Genomic DNA, 27,500 nt, shown 5'->3' with positions numbered 1-27,500 from the left:
GCTGTCAACATCTCCGAGGCGTCTCAGGAGCAGGGTGAGGAACACACTGCATCACATGAACATGAACAGGATTCTGAGATTAAATTCTGACTTTTATCTGAGAATTAGGACTTTTTAGTAGAGACACTAGAATGCCAGAGAAATTATCTTTTTGCCTGATTTCACAGCGTCTTCTCAGAAGCTTTTTAAGGGTTTTTAAAGACATGACCGAAGTAGGATACAGACACAGGTTTGAAGCACACAATAGTCTTTACTTGAGTTTCTGATAAAAGATACAAAAATGCTGTGTTTCCAAAAACACAGGATCAGCAGATCCAGAAAAGATACCGCAATATACCGATATTGTACCGTTGATTATCGGTGCTTTGAATACACACTCATCACTTTACTGTAGCGCAGCCTTTAAAACCAGGACAAGACATTCTATTGATAGTACAGTATTCCAAATGTAAGATAATATCACTAGCCGTAGTACAAGGTTTATTTTAACCAAAAAAAAGGAAAGAATTGTGCGTTTGTTGGGGACTATTTTCTACGGCGGAAGAATCTACATTTAGTTCTTTAGTGAGTTTTTGTTGCAGCAGGAAGGCAAGAGTTCTCCAACAATAATGGGGAAGTTATATCTGGCTTTGACACACACTTTGACACACACTTTGACACACACTTTGACACACACACACACACACACACACACACACACACACACACACACACACACACACACACACACACACACACACACACACACACACACACACACACGACCGAAGTCGAGTCACCTGGTTGTGTGTTTGGGCTGTACTAGTTTTACATTACATAGCAGTTAGCCGAGGCTTTTATCCAAAGCAACGTACATTAAGTGCAATAAACCAAAGTGATTCAAACTAAGGACAACAAGAACATTGCTGACATGTGTGCTACAAACAGGCCAGACTATAGTAAGGTCTGCTGTATCAGTTCAACTCTTAATTGCTTTTTATTTTTTAATGGGCAAGGTATAAGAGAAACAGGTGGGTCTTCATTTCTTGATGAAAGATATGCAGACTCTTCGCTATCCTGGTATCAGTGGGAAGACTTCATTTACCTGTTGGAGACATAATAAACTAGACTCCACCCCAAAAACTAGCCGACCAATCCTCCGTCCTGTAGGGATATGAGTTCATCATCTTCATAAAGTGTGATGAAGAACTCCTGCTGGTTCTCCTGCTGAGAGAAACACAGAAAACTAACTCTGCACTTTGAGAAGAGACACCGTCAGCTTCTCTAAATTAAAGGAGTTTGTCATACAGACACACACACACACACACACACACACACACACACACACACACACACACACACACACACACACACGCACACACACACACACACACACACACACACACACACACACACACACACACACACACACACACACACACACACACACACACACAGCATCAGGGTTAATTCACCTTCCTCACGCTTCTTCTCTTTCTTTTGATGCTGTTTTCTGATCACTTCTCTTCACCTTCATCACTTTACAATTAATATATTCATAATGTCTTACATGCAAACACTAATATCTAACTGGGTGATACAGAGGAAGTCAAATATCTCTGATAAAATACCTCAATATCGATAATGCAACGATATTGTACCGTTGACTATCGGTGCTTTTACGAAATATTTACACTTTTGTTTGAATACAGTCATTTTTACTGAACTGTCACGCAGCATTTAACACCAGGAACAGACACTCTATTGATAGTACAATATTACAAATGCAAGATAACATCACAAGCCCTATAACCTTTATTTCTACCAACAAAAAGGAAAAAGTTGTGCGTTTGTTGGGAACTATTTTCTATGGCGGATGAATCTACATTCAGTTCTTTAGTGAGTTTTTGTTGCAGCAGGAAGGCAAGAGTTCTCCAACAATAATGGGGAAGTTATATCTGGCTTTGACACACTTTGACACACACTGATACACACACACACACACACACACACACACACACACACACACACACACACACACACACACACACACACACACACACAGAAAAATGTACAGTTTGAGGCTAAAGTTTCCTTTCAGCGGACAGCTTGTGAACACGCGTCGACAGGAAGCAGGTCGAACTGTTTCTACTCCCTCGACACCCACACTCACACACACACACACACACACACACACACACACACACACACACACACACACTCACACACACACACACACACACACACACACACACACACACACACACACACACACACACACACACACACACACACACACACACACTGAACCGTGGTCTGCTTTCCCCATCGGCCTGCAGCGAACACCTTACAGAATGATGAGGTCATGGGAAGCAAAGATCTACATTCAGAACTTGAACATCAGCAGGAGAGGACTCTTTAAAGTAGAGACACTACATACTGATATACACCTGAACATCAGCAGGAGAGGACTCTTTAAAGTAGAGACTCTACATACTGATATACACCTGAACATCAGCAGGAGAGGACTCTTTAAAGTAGAGAAACTACATACTGATATACACCTGAACATCAGCAGGAGAGGACTCTTTAAAGTAGAGACACTATATACTGATATACACCTGGACATCAGCAGGAGAGGACTCTTTAAAGTAGAGACACTACATACTGATATACACCTGAACATCAGCAGGAGAGGACTCTTTAAAGTAGAGACACTACATACTGATATACACCTGAACACCAGCAGGAGAGGACTCTTTAAAGTAGAGACACTACATACTGATATACACCTGAACATCAGCAGGAGAGGACTCTTTAAAGTAGAGACACTACATACTGATATACACCTGAACATCAGCAGGAGAGGACTCTTTAAAGTAGAGACACTACATACTGATATACACCTGAACACCAGCAGGAGAGGACTCTTTAAAGTAGAGACACTATATACTGATATACACCTGGACATCAGCAGGAGAGGACTCTTTAAAGTAGAGACACTACATACTGATATACACCTGAACATCAGCAGGAGAGGACTCTTTAAAGTAGAGACACTACATACTGATATACACCTGAACATCAGCAGGAGAGGACTCTTTAAAGTAGAGACACTACATACTGATATACACCTGAACATCAGCTGGAGAGGACTCTTTAAAGTAGAGACACTACATACTGAAATACACCTGAACATCAGCAGGAGAGGACTCTTTAAAGTAGAGACACTACATACTGATATACACCTGAACACCAGCAGGAGAGGACTCTTTAAAGTAGAGACACTATATACTGATATACACCTGAACATCAGCAGGGGAGGACTCTTTAAAGTAGAGACACTACATACTGATATACACCTGAACATCAGCAGGAGAGGACTCTTTAAAGTAGAGACACTACATACTGATATACACCTGAACACCAGCAGGAGAGGACTCTTTAAAGTAGAGACACTATATACTGATATACACCTGGACATCAGCAGGAGAGGACTCTTTAAAGTAGAGACACTACATACTGATATACACCTGAACATCAGCAGGGGAGGACTCTTTAAAGTAGAGACACTACATACTGATATACACCTGAACATCAGCAGGAGAGGACTCTTTAAAGTAGAGACACTACATACTGATATACACCTGAACATCAGCAGGAGAGGACTCTTTAAAGTAGATACACTACATACTGATATACACCTGAACATCAGCTGGAGAGGACTCTTTAAAGTAGAGACACTACATACTGAAATACACCTGAACATCAGCAGGAGAGGACTCTTTAAAGTAGAGACACTACATACTGATATACACCTGAACATCAGCAGGAGAGGACTCTTATCCTATCACCTCTTTAAAGTAGAGACACTACATACTTCAGACGTCACAGTTTTGGCATCTGTAGCTCATTATCTCCGTAACTCAAGTTCAATCAGATCTATTTATATATCCTAAAATCCTGAGGGGCTCCAAATCAAAAACACAACAAACCACATCCTTTATTCTCAGAAAACACCATAATAACTCCTTAATAAATGTAATACATGTTAACTCTCTGTTATTGTACATATACAGAATAATATAGAAATGCATGAAGCAAGTAAGAAAGTGAAGCATCCAGTGGATCAACATGAGAGGAAAATATCCTCATTTTAAAATATTTTGGAGAAGATTTATATTCCTACAAAGAGCTATGGTCCTTTTTTAATTAATGCATTGTAATAGGAAGTTAATTTGGACCATTTTCTATATTTTTGCATGAACAGTTTTGCAGCTTTTCTGTGTTTTTGGCAATCCTGGTCACTTTTTCTTGAAGAATATGCATGAAAAATAAATTTTAACCAGTTTTTGTAACCCTTCCCACGCCGTACACACACACACACACACACACACACACACACACACACACACACACACACACACACACACACACACACACACACACACACACACACACACACACACACGCACGCACACACACACACACACACACACACGCACAGAACAGAAACAGTTTTCTTTATCACAGAGCAGTCGTGACTTCTCGTTTCTCGCTCACTCTTTCCTCCACATGTGTTTCCCATCGGCTCCGCCTGGGAATTGCGTTGGCCCGAACCAGGAAGTGGGGGAAAGTGAACGAGGGAGGAGGGGGGAAGGAGGGAGGGGGGGAGATATTTTAAGTGGGGGGGGGGGGGTTTAATGTGCTACTTGGCAGAGTGTTGGCTCCTCTCAGAAACCTCAGTGGGAACAGGAAGTCTCTGGGGGGGTCAAAGGTCACGCTGAGAACATCGCTATTCCATGCATGCTCGATGAGGGTCTATCAACGGGAGGTTTATTTTGGGGGAGGGGGGAGGAAAATGGGGGTGTTAAGGTACTGTAAGTGTAGAGGAGAGGTGAGGGAGAGAGAGGTCGTGATGATGTCACTGATGAGGTCACAGCGAGGAGGGCGGGGGTCCTGCAGCGTTACTCACTTTACACCATTACATTAAATATATACAATACTTTAAAGACTCTCTCTGTTGTGATTGGTCAACAAGCGCAGAGATGTCCCGCCCCTTAGCCTATCACGTACAATGTGTTGGAGCGCTAGCCAATAGGAGTGCGAGTGTTACATAGCAGGGCTCGACATTATAAATGGCCCGCTGGCCCGGAAGCACTATTTAGACCCCCCGCACAGCGTAAAAATGTTTTTTAATACCACCGGTAACCGGCCAAGCGCCGGGCAAAAAACTATCTTCAAATAAAAGAATGTCACCGGATGAGTTAAAGGAGAGTGAGAGGGAGAAGGAGAAGAAGAGGGAGAGAACGTTTCTTGATGGATGGAGTTGGCTTCAATATGATGATATAAACACGGTCTATGGTCGGCTCTGTACATCAATGCCGTCCTGCTGACAAGTAAGTGAAGAGTAGAACAAATATAGGTATATTGACTTCAGGGAAATGTCCCAGCAGGAGAATGAAGGTTATATTCTAATACATAGCCATTACATGTCTAACTCCTGATGACAGGAAGGCAGAAAGCAAATTATACTAAGAATAATACTCTTAGCAGAAATGTCTCATTTTTTTCTTTAACAATGACCACAATATAACAATTTTAATAAACCAAATATGAACAATTGAGGAAGAACTGATGATTCAAATGTTGTGGTTCAAGTAGTTTTTGCATAAATTACTATTGAAACAAATGTGTTAATTTTCTTCATTATTAGAGTGGAATGCTCTTGGGCCAGTGGTTACAACGGGGGGGCCGAGACAATGGGAATCTACTTACCCTTAATGTCTACCCCTGCATAGTGATGTCGATATGTTCCTGAAGTAATCAAAGAAGTATAACTGGTGTTAAAATGTCTCAAATCAAAAGACTTCAACATTTGTTTCGTGACATTGCAGTTTAGAATCTCAAAATAATAGGAAATATTAAAAAAATTAATGAATTATTTACAGATTTAATGGAAGAAGTTGACATCATTTTATTCGCAGTCATTGACAACAAAAACCTCTACTAAGATCGTGCAGCACTGTGTACGAGGCAATGTCTATTTCCCTTTCTCTCAATGTTTCCCCTAAATGCATCTCTATCACCTCTCCTTTGTTAAATCTGAACTAACCCGTGTTTCCTCCCCAGGATACTCCCGTAACTCGAACAGCGTGTCCCCGCGCGGCTACGTGCCGTCCTCCACGCCTCAGCAGTCCAACTACAACACCATCACGTCCTCCATGAACGGGTACGGAGCGGGGATGACCAACCTGGGGGTCCCGGGGTCTCCAAGCTTCCTCAACGGCTCCACAAACTCTGCCTACGCAAGTGAGTCACACTGCAAACTCATCAAACTAGACCTGGTCTACTTTAAACTCATCTAAAAACTGGTTTAAGAGCTGGTCCGTCCGAGAGCAGCAGCAGGATCCTCTAACACTGACTACACCAAACACACTGAGGTGGCATAATTGTGACTTTTTCTAAAGAGTAAAAAAATGTGGACTTTTCGTGAAAATCACAAAATCAGAATTTTTCTGTAAATCAAAAAATTCGGAATATTCAAACAATTCCGACTTTTTTCCCAAAATCGAAAAATTAAGATTTCATACGATTTCAAAACAATTGTATGATTTTCAGAAAATTCAGAACTTTTCTGGAATTTAGATTTTTTTTTTCAAAATCGAAAAAGTCAGACTTTTTTCTCGAAATCGGAAAATTCAATTTTTTTCCCGAAAAGTCCTACATTTTTCTCAAATTCTTAAACATTTTTTTTCTGGAAATTCATATACTTTTTAAGGAAAATGTTCACATCATGAAAATCTCTGTATTCTGAAGTGTCAGGTGATGTTGGAGCACTGCAAGGAGTACATGTCTCAGTTACATGTTGAAATATAAGTAATTAAAGCAGTTGAGTGGTAATTTGTGTCTGCAACGTCCTGAAGGTGAAGCATTGAAGAGTCATTTTGAGTTTTAGCAACTGAAACATTGTTTTGTCAGTCGACAGTGACTCAGGTAGCTAAAGAACCTGCAGGTGAAAGCAGAGGAAGTGCTGAGTGGAAAACTGAAGGGTTTTGGAAACTAGTGAATAAAACGACGTGTGTTTACAACCAAAAAATATTGTTGGAGGAAGTCCAGACTGAAGAAGAAGCTTTTAAATTATAACACAGCAACCTGCATTGAATTTGGTATCATTCGTCATTTTCACATCCCTTTGTAGACATTATTTCTTCAATGCATTTATATTTTAAACCTATAAGCAGACCATCTCTGAAGTAGAGACATTCAAATGAAATCGCAACAAGACATCTTTGCTCCTTCAAACCTTAAAATGTATTTTAAATGTGATGTTTTAGTGGAAAACATCCTACGGAGTTAAAGGGCCAGTAATGAGTCTGTGAGGCGTTCAGGTACAGCTTGGTCTAAATCCAGAGAGGCTCCAGTCTGAAACACACCTGAGGAGGAGCAGGTGTGTGTGTGTGTGTGTGTGTGTGTGTGTGTGTGTGTGTGTGTGTGTGTGTGTGTGTGTGTGTGTGTGTGTGTGTGTGTGTGTGTGTGTGTGTGTGTGTGTGTGTGTGTGTGTGTGTGTGTGTGTGTGTGTGTGTGTGTGTGTGTGTGTGTGTGTGTGTGTGTGTGTGTGTGTGTGTGTGTGTGTGTGTGTGTATGCATGGAGGGGGTTTGTTTTGTTTTGGCTTCTGATTCAAAGCCTGAGTCTCAGAGAGCCTCGTTTAGAAACTCAGTGGCTGCCAGGAGATGTGTTGGAAGCAGCGCATTGTTTACCACCTCTTCCTCCTCCTCCTCTTCATCACCTCTTCCTCCTCCTCCTCTTCATCACCTCCTCCTCCTCTTCCTCTTCTAACCCCCACTAACACCTTCACATCCTCACCTTCTGGGCCGTCACAATCAGACCTTTATTTGTTCTACACATAGTTCAATCGTTACAGCAAAAGTATAGAGACAAAAACACTAATACACAAAATAGAGAGTACGCTGTATGAGTGTGAGAATATATATATTCAAGTGGGTGTGTATGTATGTATAAATACACACATATGTATATATTTGTATTCTTTGTGACGGTGAGTCACAATAGTTTGGAGTAGCTTTTGTTAGAGAAGGAAGCAGAGACTCTGTTGGCACGAGGCGATAAATTGCATTTACATCCGCCATTTTACACACACTGTCTTTTACACTCGAAGTCACACACTGTCTTTTACACTCGAAGTCACACACTGTCTTTTACACTCACAGTCACACACACTGTCTTTTACACTCACAGTCACACACACTGTCTTTTACACTCACAGTCACACACTGTCTTTTACACTCGAAGTCACACACTGTCTTTTACACTCACATTCACACACTGTCTTTTACACACAGTCACACACTGTCTTTTACACTCACAGTCACACACTGTCTTTTACACACACAGTCACACACTGTCTTTTACACTCACAGTCACACACACTGTCTTTTACACTCACAGTCACACACTGTCTTTTACACACTCACAGTCACACACTGTCTTTTACACTCAGTCACACACACTGTCTTTTACACTCATAGTCACACACACTGTCTTTTACACTCACAGTCACACACACTGTCTTTAACACACTCACATCTACACACTGTCTTTTACACTCACAGTCACACACTGTCTTTTACACTCACAGTCACACACACTGTCTTTTACACTCACAGTCACACACTGTCTTTTACACTCACAGTCACACACTGTCTTTTACACTCAGTCACACACACTGTCTTTTACACTCAGTCACACACACTGTCTTTTACACACTCACAGTCACACACACTGTCTTTAACACACTCACATCTACACACACTGTCTTTTACACTCACAGTCACACACACTGTCTTTTACACACTCACAGTCACACACACTGTCTTTAACACACTCACATCTACACACACTGTCTTTTACACTCAGTCACACACACTGTCTTTTACACTCATAGTCACACACACTGTCTTTTACACTCACAGTCACACACACTGTCTTTAACACACTCACATCTACACACTGTCTTTTACACTCACAGTCACACACTGTCTTTTACACTCACAGTCACACACACTGTCTTTTACACTCACAGTCACACACTGTCTTTTACACTCACAGTCACACACTGTCTTTTACACTCAGTCACACACACTGTCTTTTACACTCAGTCACACACACTGTCTTTTACACACTCACAGTCACACACACTGTCTTTAACACACTCACATCTACACACACTGTCTTTTACACTCACAGTCACACACACTGTCTTTTACACACTCACAGTCACACACACTGTCTTTAACACACTCACATCTACACACACTGTCTTTTACACTCACAGTCACACACACTGTCTTTTACACACTCACAGTCACACACAATGTCTTTAACACACTCACATCTACACACACTGTCTTTTACACTCACATTCACACACACTGTCTTTTACACTCACAGTCACACACACTGTCTTGTACACACTCACATCTACACACTGTCTTTAACACTCACAGTCACACACACTGTCTTTTACACTCACATTCACACACACTGTCTTTTACACACTCACATTCACACACTGTCTTTTACACTCACATCTACACACACTGTCTTTTACACTCACATTCACACACACTGTCTTTTACACACTCACATCTACACACACTGTCTTTTACACACTCACATTCACACACACTGTATTTTACACACTCACAGTCACACACACTGTCTTTAACACACTCACATCTACACACACTGTCTTTTACACACTCACATTCACACACACTGTATTTTACACACTCACAGTCACACACACTGTCTTTAACACACTCACATCTACACACACTGTCTTTTACACACTCACATCTACACACACTGTCTTTTACACACACAGTCACACACACTGTCTTTAACACTCACAGTCACACACACTGTCTTTTACACACTCACATCTACACACACTGTCTTTTACACACTCACAGTCACACACACTGTCTTTGACACTCACAGTCACACACACTGTCTTTTACACACTCACAGTCACACACACTGTCTTTTATACACTCACAGTCACACACACTGTCTTTTACACTCACAGTCACACACACTGTCTTTTACACACTCACATCTACACACACTGTCTTTTACCAACACATTCTCACTCCCAACTCGGCCTATGTTGACGTTATGTCAGGGTCCCTGTCGTCACTTTCCAACGCAAGGGGGGGCCCTAATATTCAACTATCAGGGAGTCCCATTGACTTGCATAGAGCTCCCTGAACATTGGTAATAGACGAGTTGGGATCGCAGAGAAATGCTCTCCGCAGATCCATTCTCACAGCGTTTATCCACACAATTATCAATTGTGTTTATTTATTTGTTTGATTGTATAATGTCGGACTTTTGGAGTCCGTCAGGACCGAGGGTCGGAGCAGCTCATTCGAACACAGGAAGCTGTATTTTCAAAATAAGAGTTAATTTTAATATTATGTTTGATAATATATTTTTTATTAACTAGACCACTGGGTCATGTTAAGACCATCTTTTCTGTCGGTTTGGTGTTACAAATATAAAAACAATATATGTGTGGATAACAAAATACATCCATCATAAACTAAACTGGAAACAGCAGTATATTTTATTGTGTTAACTGTAAACCTGAGTGCTTTAACCGCCTAGTGGTTAAAGCACGTTATTGAATTTTTTTTGTTGATATGTTATATTTGATGAAAACATAAAAATATTAAGAGTACATACTTTCATAGGGGGAAAGTAGAAGCTCAATGATAGAAATATAGAATAGAAAATATCAAGAAGATACTGTAGTGATCTCTACAATAAAACAGTTTAGTGCAGGACGTCCAAAGATATTAACAGGAGGATGTGCAAAACAGACAAACTAATTAGGCTTTATTTAAACATTAAAGAATACTTTAGGTTAAGGTCTTCTTTTAAATAAGAAAAAAGCTTTGGGGGTATCTACAGATAGATATTAAGCCTGACAAAGTACTTAACGTCTAATATATTGCATGGTTTGTTTTGGAACTTGACAATCAACTTTCCTGCAATGTTAACTATGTTGAAGCACTTATTTTAACTGATATTATACATATGTATTCAACTCTTATGATATGTATGTAGATAGAATAAGAAATGTGCAGAATACGACAGTTTAATGGTGGAGGTACACACATATCGATAGATGTCTTGTAATGCACTGTTGAGGAACCTGCGACCCAAGTTTTTAATTTCCGACCTTTTTCATCTCCGACCTTGTCAGGTATTGAACATTCAATAAATAAAGAACACAGAATTTGTGTGATTATACTAACTGATTTACAAATAAACACCACTGCATATTTACAACTGTTACACATGCTGCTGTAACGAAAAAATGGCCCCGCTTGGGATCAATAAAGTATATCTTATCTTAAGATGATCGCAAAATGTGCCTCTGAACCTTGACAAGTGCATGTTTCAGGCTTATCAATGAACAACAGGAGGGGTCACAGACATAAGGCCAGCTGTTAAATAAAGCTCTTCTGACCTTAGCTGTCATGTGGGTATATATTAATGCTGCCCATTATGGACATAAGCAATTTTCACCCATTTATTAATTATATGTTTTAAATGTGAGTGTTTCCTATCCCCTAAACCTCCAGGGATGTACACAGTGTAATACTGGCAACTTCTTATTATGGGAAATACGAAAACGTCTTTTAAAACTACAATTCCCAGCAGAGACGTGCCATAGAACATGTTGCGAAACACACAATAGCCAGCATGTGTAGTTCTCATGTGGACCCATTCAAATCCAGTTTTGGATAGTCTGCCGTGGTTCCATCCCATTTCAAAGTGCTGTTTGACGCTCGAAGTAACCCTCGGCGCACACTCAAACATCCAATCACAGAGCTTGAGGACTAATCACGAGGTTTGTCAAGCGAAGCGGAGAGAATACTTACTTCCGGGTGTAAAATTCTCTAAAGCAACTACTACATTATGATCTGCTCCGACCCTCGGTCCTGACGGACTCCAAAAGTCCGAAATTATACAATCAAACAAATAAATAAACACAAGGATAATTGTGTGTTATTGTTGAGTAAATAACAGTGTGTGGTTTAGAAAAGAATACAAAATTAGAAGGAAAAAACGATGAAACAATACAGATGTCAGTTTTCTGAGCCCCTACTCTCCCCCTAACTGACAGCAACAAAAGTCCGACATTATTCAATTAAAATAAAGAAGTAAAAACAATAAGTGTGGCTTGATATTGAGTAAGAAAAAGGTTGATAAATGCTGTGAGAATGGGTCTGCGCAGAGCATTTCTCTGCGATCCCAACTCGTCTATTACCAACGTTCAGGGAGCTCTATGCAAGTCAATGGACATCTCCGAAAGTTGAGATTCGACGCTAAAGGGCCCCCCCTTGCGTTGGAAAGTGACGATAGGGACCCTGACATAACGTCAACATAGGCCGAGTTGGGAGTGAGAATGTGTTGCTTTTACCCACTCACATCTACACACACTGTCTTTAACACACTCACATTCACACACACTGTCTTTAACACACTCACATCTACACACACTGTCTTTAACACACTCACATTCACACACACTGTCTTTAACACACTCACATTCACACACACTGTCTTTAACACACTCACATTCACACACACTGTCTTTAACACACTCACATCTACACACACTGTCTTTAACACACTCACATTCACACACACTGTCTTTAACACACTCACATCTACACACACTGTCTTTAACACACTGAGTCTATAAACTGCGGGAGCTCTTAAAGGGACAGTGCAACTTTCTGTATCTCCTCCTCTGCTGTTTTTATCTGGATGGGGTTAGCTTAGCTTAGCATAAAGACTGGAAGTGGAGGGAAACTGCTAGCCGGAGTTTCACGGAATTCCAAAATTACACTTGAATGGAAAATATGGTATTTTGTTGTTGTAAATCTTAAAGAATGAATATGATTTGATGAGTTTTCTTGGCACTGACGGGAGACAGTTTCACCTGAAAGGCTATTGAGTAAATGTTCTGGAGCTTTCCGTCATATCACATGATCTTCATCAACAAGTGGTCTTATCCCTGTACTCATTACAATATAAAAACAAACAAATATTAATCAATAATAATAACAATAATACATTTGATTTCTAAGCGCTTTTTCAGGTGCTCACAGACATAAAAAGGAAAAAAAGGAAATACAAAAAGTTGAATTAAAACACATCAAATGAACTTTTAAACACACAGATGATGGACATTGTCACACACACACACACACACACAAACATACACACACACACACACACACACACACACACACACACACACACACACACACACACACACACACAAACATACACACACACACACACACACGCACACACACACACACACGCACACGCACACGCACACACACACACACACCTGTGCTGAGTGTGTGATGAATCTGCTGCTGCTGCTGCTCTCAGGTTGGTTTTTCCAAAAAATAAAAGTCCTTCAAAGTCATGGATCAACTTTGGCAGCTTGTTTGTATTTACCTGCAGACGTCTCGGCCCCTCCCCCTCCTGCATGCCCCTCCCCCCATCACCTGTCACTCACCTGCCCCCCGCCTCACTTCCTGTCTCCCCCCCGCCTCACTTCCTGTCTCTCTCCCCTGTAGGCCCTCTCTCATTCTCTCCTGTGCATATGGTCTCTGCAGTCAAACAGAAGAGCGCCTTCGCCCCCGTCGTCAGGCCTCAGGTCTCCCCGCCCCCCGGCTGCACCTCGTCCAATGGCAGCAACCTCCAGGGTGAGCATCCCCCCCCCCCTCACCCCCACCCTCACCCCCCCTCCCCCTTTCACCCTGCTTACCCCCACTCTTATTTTGAAAAAGCTAAAACACTCGAGCGCAAAGTTGATCCATAACGTCTGAAAATAAAAAGTGCTTTTATTTTAATTTTATCAGCTAATGATGGTACATCCCATCCCATAATAATGCAAATCAACATTCAATCAAGTTAAACACCCCCCCTTCCCCCTTTCCACCATGCTTGCCCCCACTCTTATTTTGAAAAAGCTAAAACAATCGAGCTCAAAGTTGATCCGTAACGTCTGAAAATAAAAACTGCTTTTTGTTTACTTCCTGAACATAGTGACATCACTACGGAGCACTCGTGCTCCTATTTTTAGAAATTACGTACATTTCCCCTCTGTGGGACGAATAAAGGTAATCTGATTCTGATTGGCTAATGCTCAGACACATTCTACGTGACAGGCTGAGGGGCGGGATATCATTTAGCCATTGACCAATCGGAACAGATAAAAAAAAAAATTCTAATTTTTTTAGACTGAATGATAAATAAAAACTACTAATATGTAGATCAAAATAAAAAATAATAAATGTTTACAAATTATTTGATGAGCCTTTTTTCTTCTGTCAATTTCCTGCATGTCTAATAGTCAGAGGTGGAAAGTATTGGAGTACAAATACTTTGTTATACTTAAGTACATTGTTCTGGTATCAGTACTTTACTCCACTACTTATTTTTCTTACCACTTTTTACTTTCTACTTCTTACACTTTGAACTCAAATACCTGTACTTTCTACTTCTTACATGTTGAACCCAAATACCTGTACTTTCTACTTCTTACATTTTGAACCCAAATACCTGTACTTTCTACTTCTTACATGTTGAACACAAATACCTGTACTTTCTACTTCTTACATGTTGAACACAAATACCTGTACTTTCTACTTCTCACATTTTCCAAACAGGCTGGTTCCTTTAGTTTGAATGTGTGTTTGGTGGCGTGATCATTATTATTTAGAGTCATTGCGTGCCTATTGATTTGAACACGATCCGTGTATCCATCATTTCCTGGTCTTCTCTAAAGAAGAGGGACCAATGAAAACGTTGTCATGTTGCCGTTGTTCAGCATGGAAACATTCATTAGCTAACAATGACATTATTGTTCTATTAATATAAAGGGAGGTCAGGTACTCTTTAAAACAGCTGCTAGTTATGGGTACTTTTTACTGAAATACATTTCAAAGCCTCTTTACTTTTACTTGAGTAAAGACATTTAGTCAGTACTTCTACTTTTACCAGAGTATTTTTAAACACGAGTATCTGTACTTCTACTTGAGGAAAGATGTGTGTACTTTTGCCATCTCTGCTAATAGTTGAACTGTTATTAAAATGTGTGTGTGTGTCTGTGTGTGTGTGTTTCAGCCATGGCAGGTCTCATCGTGCCCCCCATGTGAGGAGGATCTTCAGACCCCCCCCCTCCTCAAAAAATATTCCCATCGACCCCGGAAACTACAACTCAAGAAGAAGAACGTTTGAATTTCAATTTCCTGCCATTGTGCTCGAAATGGAGCCCAATCATTGGACGTTCGAATGTGGGGGAGGGGCTTATATGTTGTGTGTTAGTGAGACTTCAGAAGTCTGAACAGGTCTCAGATCAGTTTGAAACACTGTGAGACAGGAAGTAGATCCACCGACAGCTTCTGAAACGCTGCGATCTCATTGGTTGATTAGAATCCGGTTGCATTTAAAGGGCCAGTACACATTTTTGCCGTTTATTACAAATCACAGCTAAACACATTTTATACCAAAGCTGCTCCCAGACGCCAAATTAAAAAGTGTACAGTTATTTAGATTTGCTCCAAAGTTGTACTGGACAATATTGGAAAGAACTTTTGACCAATGCTGAAAAATATAGTTAAAAGGTCAGAAAATAGTTCAATTTTACCAAAAAAAGTCAAGCTAAATGTTGCTTTTTTGGAAAGAATTTGGACCAAAATTGGATGAAAAATAAGTCAGAAAACCCCAAAACAATGAGAGAAAATACAGTAAATTAAACTGAAAGCAGTCAAAAGTGTTGGTTTGAATAAAGGAAAAGTATAATTGAAGAGCAACATTCAGCAGGTAGCAATCTCAAAAATGTCCAGAAATTCTACAACATTCTACAAAATTCTCAAATAGTCCATTAAATCAAATTTGTATGAGATCTCGCCAAATTAAAGTTGAGACAAGTTATATTATTGGTGACTTTATTATCAGATGTTCTCAAAGCAGACTTTGATAGTTCCTCAGGAGCTTTCGGTGGATTCTGAATCTGAAACCAGGAAAAATTCAACTCTTTTACATTTTTTTTAATCTGGAAAAAGCCGTCAAACGGTGTTTTCGGATCTCCAATCAGAAATCTTCCCGACTCTTTAAAGACGGCTGATATTAAAATCTCCTCCTCTCTGTACCATAGCTTTTAAACAACGTCTCATATCCCAAAAAAAGGAGGCAAATGCAGAAATCTTTTAAAACTAAAGACAGAACAAATGTTTCTCGTTTCTTTTTTTTATCATTTTCTTTCTTTGTTTCTCTGTCATTTGAAATACTCCGTACAATAGTTCTGTTTTTCTCCGTGTGGTAGATTTAAAGCAGAGACGCTTGCAGCAGTTTTAATCACATTCAGATTCTCTTGTATTTCTTCTGAGTGTGTTCTTATTTTATATGTATTTATAAAAAAAAGTTTGTTTTCGGGGAGTTCCTTTTGTGATTTAGGCCTGAACGATAGTCTCAAATATATCTGTAAACACATTTGATGTCTTAATACCTTTTAGATATTGTAAAAAGAGTGAACAAGTGAGAGGAATTAACCCTTTTGTAAAAACAAGAACAACCCGTCACCCTGTTTTTGAAAGCAGGACGTTAAAAAAAGGCTTTCATCACTTTTGTATAAAAAAACTGCTTTTTTCCGATATTTAACTTTTTGTAAAAGCATCATTCGTTCCCCTGGTTATCTCGTCCTTTGTGTATTATTGTGAAATGTATAATCATGGTTATTCCTTAATGCACTATTTCTGTTGGGGCACTTAATAAGAGCAATGCATCTTAGCAAAAAAGAGAAAAAAGCTAACAGTTACACAAAAAAAAAAACTCAGAAAGCTAGAACGATATGCACCGATATGTTTTCTGAGAATCCTCGTCATGTGAAGTTTTTTATATTTCAGAAGCTTATAATAATCCTCCACTCTTACGTTTGGTTTCGGTGTTTAGAAGACGATATTTTATCCATCTTAATATTCAAACCCGATCCCCGTCTTTGTGTTTTTTGGTGAGAATGATCGTACGATTTAAAAAAACAGGCAGCGGCAGATTTTTGGATCTCAAGGAAACTTCCATCGATCCTGATTTTAATTATGCAACTGTGTTCCTGTTCTGTAATCAATTGAAATGTTATCGTAAAGTCGATGCCCCCCGATCGACATCACAAACCTTCGACAAAGCTTCAGTTCTGCAGCGGTTATCGTACGTTTTTATTTCTCGTAATCGTCGACTCTCCAGTGAAACTGAGAGAATGTTTTTGCACCATTTGTCCCTCAGGTTCCCCTTCAAAAAAATAAAAAGTTAGCATCATCAACGCAGACCTGAAACTGGAAATGCCTTTTAAAAGGTAAACAGCGCCATCTTACGACGCAGAGAGGTACTACAACTGATCTGGGATGTTAACGCAGAAGAGCATCATGTACATGAATTTAAAAATAATACTTAAGCACATAATTATGATTTAACATCTTAAAATCCCAGGAAATCACAACAAAGACATTTCCTGTTAGCAACATTTCTATATCAAATTACAAAAAATTGCGAAAAATCCCAAATAACGACTTTGGTACGAAAAACAAAATCACGTAATTCAGCAATCTGCGTATTTCAGAGCAGACAGCCTTATATTTACAACATCCCATAGTTTCTGGACTCTGGAGATTCAGAAATGATGGAGATCACAAGAAATGATGTTTTTTATTACAGACTTAGACTCGTAATAACTTCATCTTTACGTAACGTCCACACGGCAGCGTCGCGTTGAAGCTTGCCGGTGGGCGTGTCTGGCGTGCGACCAACAACCAATCACATTAATCTCCCGCCCCGGACACACAAGCACGCGGTTTGATTGGCTAGAGCTTATACTGGTATTCAAAGTGAATGGGAAGCGTCTCCGTTGAAGCACGTGACGCTGCCGTGTGGACGTACCGTTACAGAAAACTGCCAAAAATAAGAGATCTGAGTTTGGTATCGATGAGCAAAAGTCCTTACACTTCCAAAATCTATATTTCATCATTTACATTTATTTGGTTTTAGGACATCTCTCTGTTTATGAACGGTCTATAAGATGAGTTAGTGCTGAAAGAAAGAAAGAAAGAAAAGACATGGAGAATAGTAAGATCTCTAAACTTTAGACGGATCATACTTTTGACTTTATGCAAACTGAATCTGTTCAGGAAAAGCTTCATTCATTTAACGGTGAAACGTCGCTCCTCAAAGTCTCCGTTTCGTCTCCACAGCTTGCTATAATAATAATAATAATAACGATAATAATAATAACTTTTATTTCTGCTCACCGTTGTAGAAAGTTTGCTTCTCACCGTCCTGGTTTTTAAAAACTGCAAAGAAACCTTTTTCTTGGATGTTTTTTCTTCAATGTGAAAGAGGGCAGAGGTACTGCATCTTTGTGAAATATGAAATATATCATCAAAGTATATCAAAGCACAATGTTTAATTATTAATGTCTTTAGATTACCAACGGGGGCCACGCTCTCTCCTCTGTCTCTGCCATGCTGTAAATAGATGCATGTTTTTCTGGTTTATTTTCCTGTGATCCAGTGCTTTTTGTACAGAAACAGTCTAATAAAGATTACATTTGGCTTGAACTCAGATGCACCGTGTCTCATTGTGGAGGGGGAAATCCAAGTCTAATAGTGATGTGACGTTCGCGAACGATCCAATTCTTTTGAACGGCTCTTTGGTACGAACGAAGGGAACCGAGTCGTACTTGGTCAGAGCCGTTCTTATTATCGTTGGTTCACTGCCTGCCATAAATCCACTCGCCTTTAAAGGAACCTGCTTTCCTGAATGCACATGTTCCGTAGCAGATGATGGCGTAACGCATGCTGCTTGAGTAGTAGTTTGGCTGGCTGAGAGATGTAGCAAGTTATACATTTTCTGTGTGTAAAAGTAGATTCCTGGCAATACAGTCAATCATTATCCTTGTGATTATTTTGCAGATAAACCTATTAACCCCGCCCCCTTAAAAAAACGGCTCGTTTGAACGGCTCTTTTGAACGGCTCTCGGAAAGGAACGGAGCCATAAGAGCCCTAATTCCCATCACTAAAGTCTAAGCACTAAAAGGATGCCAAGTGTCTGTGTGCAAGACGGTTTGATTCATATAACTTGAACCACGTAGAAATGTAGAAAGATTATGTATTTCATATCTTTAAATGATAAAAAACGGTCTTAAATACACCTTTCCTAAAATTCCTCACAAGGAGACTATCTCATAATCAAGAAATTAGACACATTTTCGATAATAGTATCTTACATTTACAAGAGTTCAAAAGACTCACTATGTCAATGAAGTGAAACAAGGCTGTTTTTCAGAATCAAAGCATTGAAGAAAGAAAGGAAATGAATTACAGAGACCAGAAAGTCTACATGCGTCAAAGAAAATACAGAATAAATCAGCCAAACTGGACCGAAACAGGATTAAACGTAAGACTTTCTCCGTCCAATCATCCAAACTTTTCCATCTTCCAGCAGAAATCTGGTCCAAACGCTCCATATATTTCAGGAGATGATGGAGCTGTTTTTGGAGGAGCTTTAGTTCTGCAGCAGGTAAACACATCATGGAGAGGAGGATCGTTCGGAAGAGGGAAGATGGAGATATCGTGTTGACAGTTCCTCTACGTTCCTGATTGATTTCCGAGCCTTAATCTGCTTCCATGAGGAGTGTTTATGATCTGATGAAATCTGCTGCTTCAACATAAAACATTAAACACAGACCAACTGGACCTTAAGACCCCATCACATAAAACACAAGTACATCTGCCAATAGAATAAGTGAACATTAGCTTGGTAAGATCTGAGATAAGAAGGGATATTTAGATAAATCAGATCTTGTAATTAGGTGGGAGAACTTATTTTGAGCTATGTTTGACCAAAATCAGGACATGTTGTGTTACAATATAAGCCAGAAATGCTCAAAAGTGTTCTGTGTTCTGATGTTAGATGGGGATTATTACATGTTACTCATCTAATCGAAATGTAAATAAAAACTAAAAATAAGATGTTTTCAAGATGTTTTGTCTAAAAACAAGAGCCTATATGTCACTGAGTTGTTACTCATTAAGTTATGAGGTCTTATATCAAGTCTAAAGACATTTTCTCTGTAGAAATTAGACAAATTAGACACTTGCTTAGATTTTGAGTTTTTGTAGTGAAGGAATTGGAGAGTTTGTAATCGGATGTTTTCATAAAGTTTAGCAGGAGGCATGTGAGAAAAAATACATTTTGAATAACTGGTAAAAAAAAAAATTATATAGGTGTGTAGATGTGTGTAGGTGTGTGTATTGCATTGCAGTGTGTGTATTGCATGTATTGCAGTGTGTGTATTGTGAGTATTGCAGTGTGTGTATTGTGAGTATTGCAGTGTGTGTATTGCAGTGTGAGTATTGCAGTGTGTGTATTGCAGTGTGAGTATTGCAGTGTGTGTATTGCAGTGTGAGTATTGCAGTGTGTGTATTGCAGTGTGAGTATTGCAGTGTGTGTATTGCAGTGTGTGTATTGTGAGTATTGCAGTGTGTGTATTGTGAGTATTGCAGTGTGTGTATTGTGAGTATTGTAGTGTGTGTATTGTGAGTATTGCAGTGTGTGTATTGTGAGTATTTCAGTGTGTGTATTGTGAGTATTTCAGTGTGTGTATTGTGAGTATTGTAGTGTGTGTATTGTGAGTATTGCAGTGTGTGTATTGTGAGTATTTCAGTGTGAGTATTTCAGTGTGAGTATTTCAGTGTGTGTATTGCAGTGTGTGTATTGCAGTGTGTGTATTGCAGTTTGTGTATTGCAGTGTGTGTATTGCAGTGTGTGTATTGCAGTGTGTGTATTGCAGTGTGTGTAGCCTCACAGGTCATTCTAATCATTAGGTTTCTGCTCACCAGGATAACTTGCTATTGATAATTGCTGATTTTAACAGATGACGTATAAATCTTAAAGAAATACCTTTTCTCTACAGCTTTTCTCTAAACTAAGTTAAATAAACAAAAGTGGGATGCAGTTTTCTGGAGAATGGACTGTTGGGTTGTCGAGGATTTGGTGTCTGAAAGATGCTATATATAAATAAAGTTTATTACGATCAGTATATTCATGCTTGCTAGTGCAACGTTTAAATATGAGGTGAAAAGTCCTGTGTAGTGATCACATGAGACTTTATTATTCTGCAGGAAGAGTGTGAGAGTTTGTAATCTGATGTTTTCACAAAGAGGCATGTCCAGGAAGAAGGTAACTGATGTAAAAATGCTCTTTTTAGGAGTTATGTTTTCCTTTCTGGGTTTAAGGAGATGTCAAACTTTGCATCCAACAACTCTCTCTCCTTTACATTATTGAATTGAATATACTGTTCTTGTACATATCATATTTACATGATCTGGGAAGATCCACCAAAAACCAAAGTAGTTTTGTTATGATCTCTGTAAGATCGCGGAAAAGGGTAGGACCCAAATGCAGACTACAAAAACGGAAAAAGGTTTAGAAACAAAAAGCGAGCTTTATTTAAGAGCAGAATAAACAAAACATGGCATAAATAGAAAAACGTAGCACAAGGAAACAAAAACACAAAAACTGACCATGAGAAACATGGAGGAAGACCGGAGAGAAAAACATGAAGCGTGACGTGACGACTAACAAACAATGAACCGAGAGGAAACACAGGAAAAGACAAGACTGAATACAGAGAGGGGTAATCAAGGAACAAGAAACAGCTGGGTAAAGGAGGGAGAAACACAAGGGCAACAGGTGAACACAATCAGACACACCAGGGAAACTAACGACAGGGAGAAAACCACAGGGAGAAGGGACCAGACAAGAAACAAGGAGGACAACATGAAACAGAGAACAGCAAAATAAACCCAAACCAAGACATACAAAACTAAAAACGTGACATAACATAAGAATCGTGACAGAACCCCTCCCTCAAGGGACGGATCCTAGACGTCCAATAACACACAAAGTCCAACACTTGGAAAAGGGTGGGTGGAGGGGGTCCGGAGGACGGGTCTGGGTAGACAGTCCAGAGGCAAGGCAGAGGAACAGAAGGTGGTCTCGGGCAGACGACCCGGGGGCAAGGCAGAGTTCATGGTGGGGCTAAGGCCACAGCGGGCGAACTCAGGGGGCCGGGCATGAGGGCGAAGGCAGCGGCTGGAAAAGTCAGGAGGCCGGGCTCGAGGGCGAAGGCCGCTGGGGAACTCAGGAGGCCGGGCACAAGGTCGGGCAAGAAGGCGGCGAGGGGATAGTTCTGGAGGACGACGTACGCCACAATGGAACCCCTCCAGTGTCAGCTGGATCGCCGGAGCACTGGGATCGAAAGCAGGAGCGGGACAGGCGTAGACGGAACTCTGGACGGAGCAAGAGCTGGTGTCGACGGGACTTCCAACATGACAGGACATGGTGTTGGCAGGAAATCCGGCGGAGCAGGTGTCGGCTAAACCCCCAACAGGACAGGATATGGTGTTGGCAGGAAATCCGGCGGAACCCCCAACGAAACAGGACATGGAGTTGGCAGGACCCCCGACGAATCAGGTGTCGGCTGGACCTCCAACAGCACAGGACATAGGGTTGGCAGGACCCCCGGCAGAACAGTAGTCGGCGGGGTCTCCAACAGCACAGGACATGGGGTTGGCAGGACCCCCGGCAGAAGAGTAGTCGGCGGGACCCCCAACGGGACAGGACATGGAGTTGGCGGGACCCCCAACGGGACAGGACATGGAGTAGGCAGGACCTCCGAGGAAACAGGTGTCGGCTGGACCCCCAACGAAACAGGACATGGAGTTGGCAGGACCCCCAGCGGAACCTCCAACGGCACAGGACATAAGGTAGGGACTTGAGAGGGAACTCGAGAGGAGACTCGAGAGGAGACTCGAGAGGAGACTCGAGAGAGGACTTGAGTCGGCCGGTACGCCGACAGGACACGGGAAGCTGGCGTTGGCCGGAGAGCCAACAGGTGAAGAGGAGCCGGAGTCGGGACCATGGCTGCTGGGTCCGGTACTTGAGCCGGAACCATGGCTGCTGGGACCGGAACAGAGGCCTGGACCATGGCTGTATGGGCCGGTTCTGGAGCCGGAACCATGGCTGTATGGGCCGGTTCTGGAACCGGAAACATGGCTGTGTGGGCCGGTTCTGGAGCCGGACACATAGCTGTAAGGTCCGGTTCTGGAGCAGGGACCATGGCTGCTGGGGCCGGCACAGGAGCCGGAACCATGGCTGCTGGGACCGGTACCTGAGCCGGAACCATGGCTGCTGGGCACGGAACCGGAACACGGAACCATGGCTGTGTGGGATGGTACTGGAGCACGGTACCATGACTGTGTGGGCCGGCACTGGAGCACGGAACCATGCCTGTGTGGACCGGTACTGGAGTAAAAGCTGGCTTCCTGACCTTACGTTTTTTAGAGGTCTTTTGGAGGCTCCGTGGACCTCCAAACGCCAGGCGGGATCCCAAAAAAGGGTCAGAAAATGGAGACTGGCACTCAGGGCTGCGTGAGAAAACTCTGAGCCATTCAAGCAACGAGCTTCTCAACCATGGCAAGTTGGCCACCTCCATTTGTGCCTTTTTAAGGACAGCCTCTTTGTCCCTTCTAGACGAGGATATACTCCACTCAGCATGATGGCATCGAAGGGAGTAATCCAGATCGAACAGATCCAAGTTAAAATAATAAGAATCCGCTGGGTCCATGTTTGGTCGGTTCATTCTGTTATGATCTCTGTAAGATCGCGGAAAAAGGTAGGACCCAAATGCAGACTACAAAAACGGAAAAAGGTTTAGAAACAAAAAGCGAGCTTTATTTAAAAGCTGAATAAACAAAACATGGCATAAATAGAAAAGCGTAGCACAAGGAAACAAAAACACAAAAACTGACCGTGAGAAACATGGAGGAAGACCGGAGAGAAAAACATGAAGCTTGACGCGACGACTAACAAACTAGACCCTCCAGAAAAACGCGATTATGCGATCGCATAATTTACCGCATAATCAGCAAAATGGCGCAGATTTTTAAAAGGGCGCATATTTATTAAAAGGTCGCATAATCCCCGCATTTTTCCACACAAAGTTGAGAGAAAAAAAAGTTAACGTGAAGTAGTGATGTCATCAGCTCGCGCAGGTAAACAACACCGTAGAGTGAATGTGTGGAACTCACACGAGAGAGAAAACAACAAGATCAGCGCCATATAGATTATTATATACTATTATACTATTATTATTATATACTATTATACTATTATACGGCTCTGACCAAGATGAAAAAATCGAATCCATCTCATTTGCCTACGAACATTTCTGCTAAAGACCGGGCAAAGCAGTACCCCGATGTCTTGAACGAAAGTGGGGGGAAACTATTCTGCACCCCGTGCAACTGTGTGTTGGAGCATAAGAGAAAATCGACGGTGACGACCCACTTTGATTCATTCAAACATTCTAAAATGCTTTCTGCTGCTGCGGACAAGAAAGTCAAACAACTCACGTTCACCGAGGCATCAACCTCCAAAACCCTTTCGAGGGCTACAAAAACGAGGTGAGTAGCCTACAAGATTGAAGCTGGTCAGATAACGAACGAGTAAATGAAAAAAGAATGAGGCGGAGAAGAGTGTGTGTGTGTGTGTGTGTGTGTGTGTGTGTGTGTGTGTGTGTGTGTGAGAGAGAGTGATTAAAATAGCCCATATATAAATACATAAATAACACTTTGTGATGTAGCTTGCTTCTAGTATGCTTGTTTATCATAGGAACTCTTTAAAAGGGCTCACTTTCATTCAGTAGTAGCCTAGTAACAGGGTGTGGGAGAAGAATCACCTTTTTTCCGCCTCCCGCATATTTCGCAACTTTTCGCATATTTAGCATATTTCCGCATATTTCGCAACTTCACCGCATAAAATCACATAAAAACCCCGCATGTTTAATCGCATAATCAAGGATTTTAGCCCGCATAATCAAGGATTTTAGCCCGCGTTTTTCTGGAGGGTCTAACAAACAATGAACCGACGAGAAAACACAGGAAAAGACAAGACTAAATACAGGGAGGGGTAATCAAGGAACAAGAAACAGCTGGGTAAAGGAGGGAGAAACACAAGGGCAACAGGTGAACACAATCAGACAATCAGACACACCAGGGAAACTAACGACAGGAAGGAAAACACAGGGAGAAGGGCCAGACAAGAAACAAGGAGGACAACATGAAACAGGGAGAAGAGAACAGCAAAATAAACCCAAACCTAGACATACAAAACTAAAAACGTGACATAACATAAGAATCGTGACAAGTTTTTTTAGTGACCAAATAAACAGCAATGTTCCGATCAATTACCTATTTATGTTTTAAATCAAGATGAATGTATTCTTGTATTAACCCTTGTGTTGTGTTCAAAAGCTGTTAGTGTTCAAAAGCTGTCACCGTTCATGGTGTTCGCGGGTCAGTTTTGACCCATGATTTATCTCAGTCCAAAACACACACACAAATGACTATCATCCAATATTGTTTTAACTACATCATAACTAATTTATAATGCATTCATAACCGTACAATCCTGTTGTAATTTAATGTTATGGCCCAAAACACATTACACCACATATTGCACATGTGCATATGCGTGTTCAGGTTCAAGTGTTAGTGCACATATTCTTTGAGAAAGATCGAGTTCCCGTGGGGGGAGGGGGCAGAGGGAGGGGAGACCAGGTGTGTGTTGCAAAAAAATATTGTTACAGTGTATGAAAGGGTGGGGGAGGGGTGTCTAATGTCAAAGATGAGTCTTGATTGGGCCAAATTTGACCTTGAGTCACCCAAAACAATTCTGCTGGGTCTCCCCAGACCCCAACACCAAATTATACACTTTTTTTTTTAGAGACCTTCAGACTTGGCTAAAATGGTCAAAATCAGTGTTGTAGTGTTTATATATCTGTTGTGGAGGATATCATGAAGCCTTGTTCCCATAAAAAAAACTAGAGTGTAGTTATTATATAATTTTAACTTGAAACGGGTCAGGGGAGACCCGAACACAACATAAGGGTTAATATCACTCTATAACCATAATACGTTACATAGTCTATCTGTTAATGTTGGCTGTCTTTTCAAACTAAAATGGTCTTGACGTCCTCTACAGTGAACATACTGTAACATTTAAAAATTAAACAAAATTAAAAAAGTCTAAATTGCGAGATGTTTTTTTAACCCTAAATAGGTTGGAAATAAAAAAGAAGTTCCCAGGAGGATATAGACTTTTTGCACTACTACTATTATATATGTTGCATTGTTGGAGGAGCTCAGGTCAGACGAATTTCATTGCCATTTCAGCACTGTAGCTTATGTGCAGATGACATTAAAACCTTTGAATCTTTCTCTCCAGAACAGAGAGGTTTTCCAGAGTCTTCAGCTTTAAGTCCTCAGCGTTCGTTGATGCTGATAGAAACAGAAACGTGTGATAAGTGCTTTTTAAAGTCTGAAGGCTGGCCGGGGGTTTTTATCTGGACAGGAAGTCTGGTTTCCATCGAGCAGAACAGGCCGGTATCAGAGTTTTTTTTTGGGGGGGGGGAGTTTGTTTTGGGGGTCTGAGGCCTCGTTAAAGGCTCAATTAACTCCGTCCTCCGTCAGCAGCGTCAGCATCGCTCTGATGAGAAGCCGTTAGCTCAGCGCTCGTTAGCGTTAGCACCGCCCGAGGCTACAGAAACATCCAGAAGAAAAACGTGGTGTCCACAATTCAGCCGCCAGAGAAAAAGCTGCCAAGAAATCACTGGAGGGCGACTGAGAGGGACATTTCAGCACAAAGAGACCAGGGTTTCACTCTCTGGACCTCAAAGAGAAGCAGAACATTTCAGAAAAGAAGGTTAAATAAAACACAACCCTTTTTTCCTCTTACCTTTAGTGCTGTTTATTAATCTAGTTTGTGTAAATGATGCAGAAAGACAGAAGGTATGGCCTTTATATGAAGAAAAGGAAGACTTTTTGTTTGTATTGCATTACTGAGACTTGACAATATTATGGAAAACCCAAATGTTTTCACAAAAAATGGGAGAAATTGGACCGAAAGCCCAAAATCTCACGGCCAATCATCCAAAACAAAAGCATGTTTTGACCTCAAAATACAGTTACTGCTCAATTACACCATAACATTTAAGACATATCGTTAATGACCACAAACTAATTCTTTTTTATGGTAACTTGAACCTTAAAGAGAGGAGAAATGTCCAAAAAGACTATCTTAAAAAAAACACAACCCTTTTTTCCTCGTACCTTTAGTGCTGTTAATTAATCTAGACATCTAAATTATACAGACAGGGAAATGGTATGAAGGTATGGCCTGTATACGACTCTTAAATAAATACTTTTTGTTTCAATTGTGTTACTGAGACATGACAATATTATGAAAAACCCAAATGTTTTCTCAAAATATGGAAGAAATTGGACC

The 27,500-nt window shown here is 40.9% G+C and overlaps 1 protein-coding gene across 1 annotated transcript in view; it reads left to right on the top strand.

Moving 5' to 3' along the window:
* The window catches only part of LOC117482577 (transcription factor COE1-like), a gene marked incomplete in the record, with an annotated part of 287,935 nt that overhangs the window by 111,540 nt on the left and 148,895 nt on the right, over positions 1-27,500 (top strand). Inside the window, 3 exon segments of the mRNA XM_034130712.1 lie at positions 1-34; positions 6,112-6,291; positions 13,714-13,803. The exon segment at positions 1-34 is cut by the window's left edge and continues 129 nt beyond it. Of these exon segments, the coding sequence (XP_033986603.1) occupies positions 1-34; positions 6,112-6,291; positions 13,714-13,803 (304 nt within the window).

This window comes from Trematomus bernacchii, unplaced genomic scaffold, assembly GCF_902827165.1.
Source record: "Trematomus bernacchii unplaced genomic scaffold, fTreBer1.1, whole genome shotgun sequence".
In the NCBI taxonomy this organism is placed as follows: domain Eukaryota; kingdom Metazoa; phylum Chordata; class Actinopteri; order Perciformes; family Nototheniidae; genus Trematomus; species Trematomus bernacchii.
Note: the sequence above shows the minus strand (reverse complement) of the source record. Positions and strands in the feature narration are given on the sequence as shown.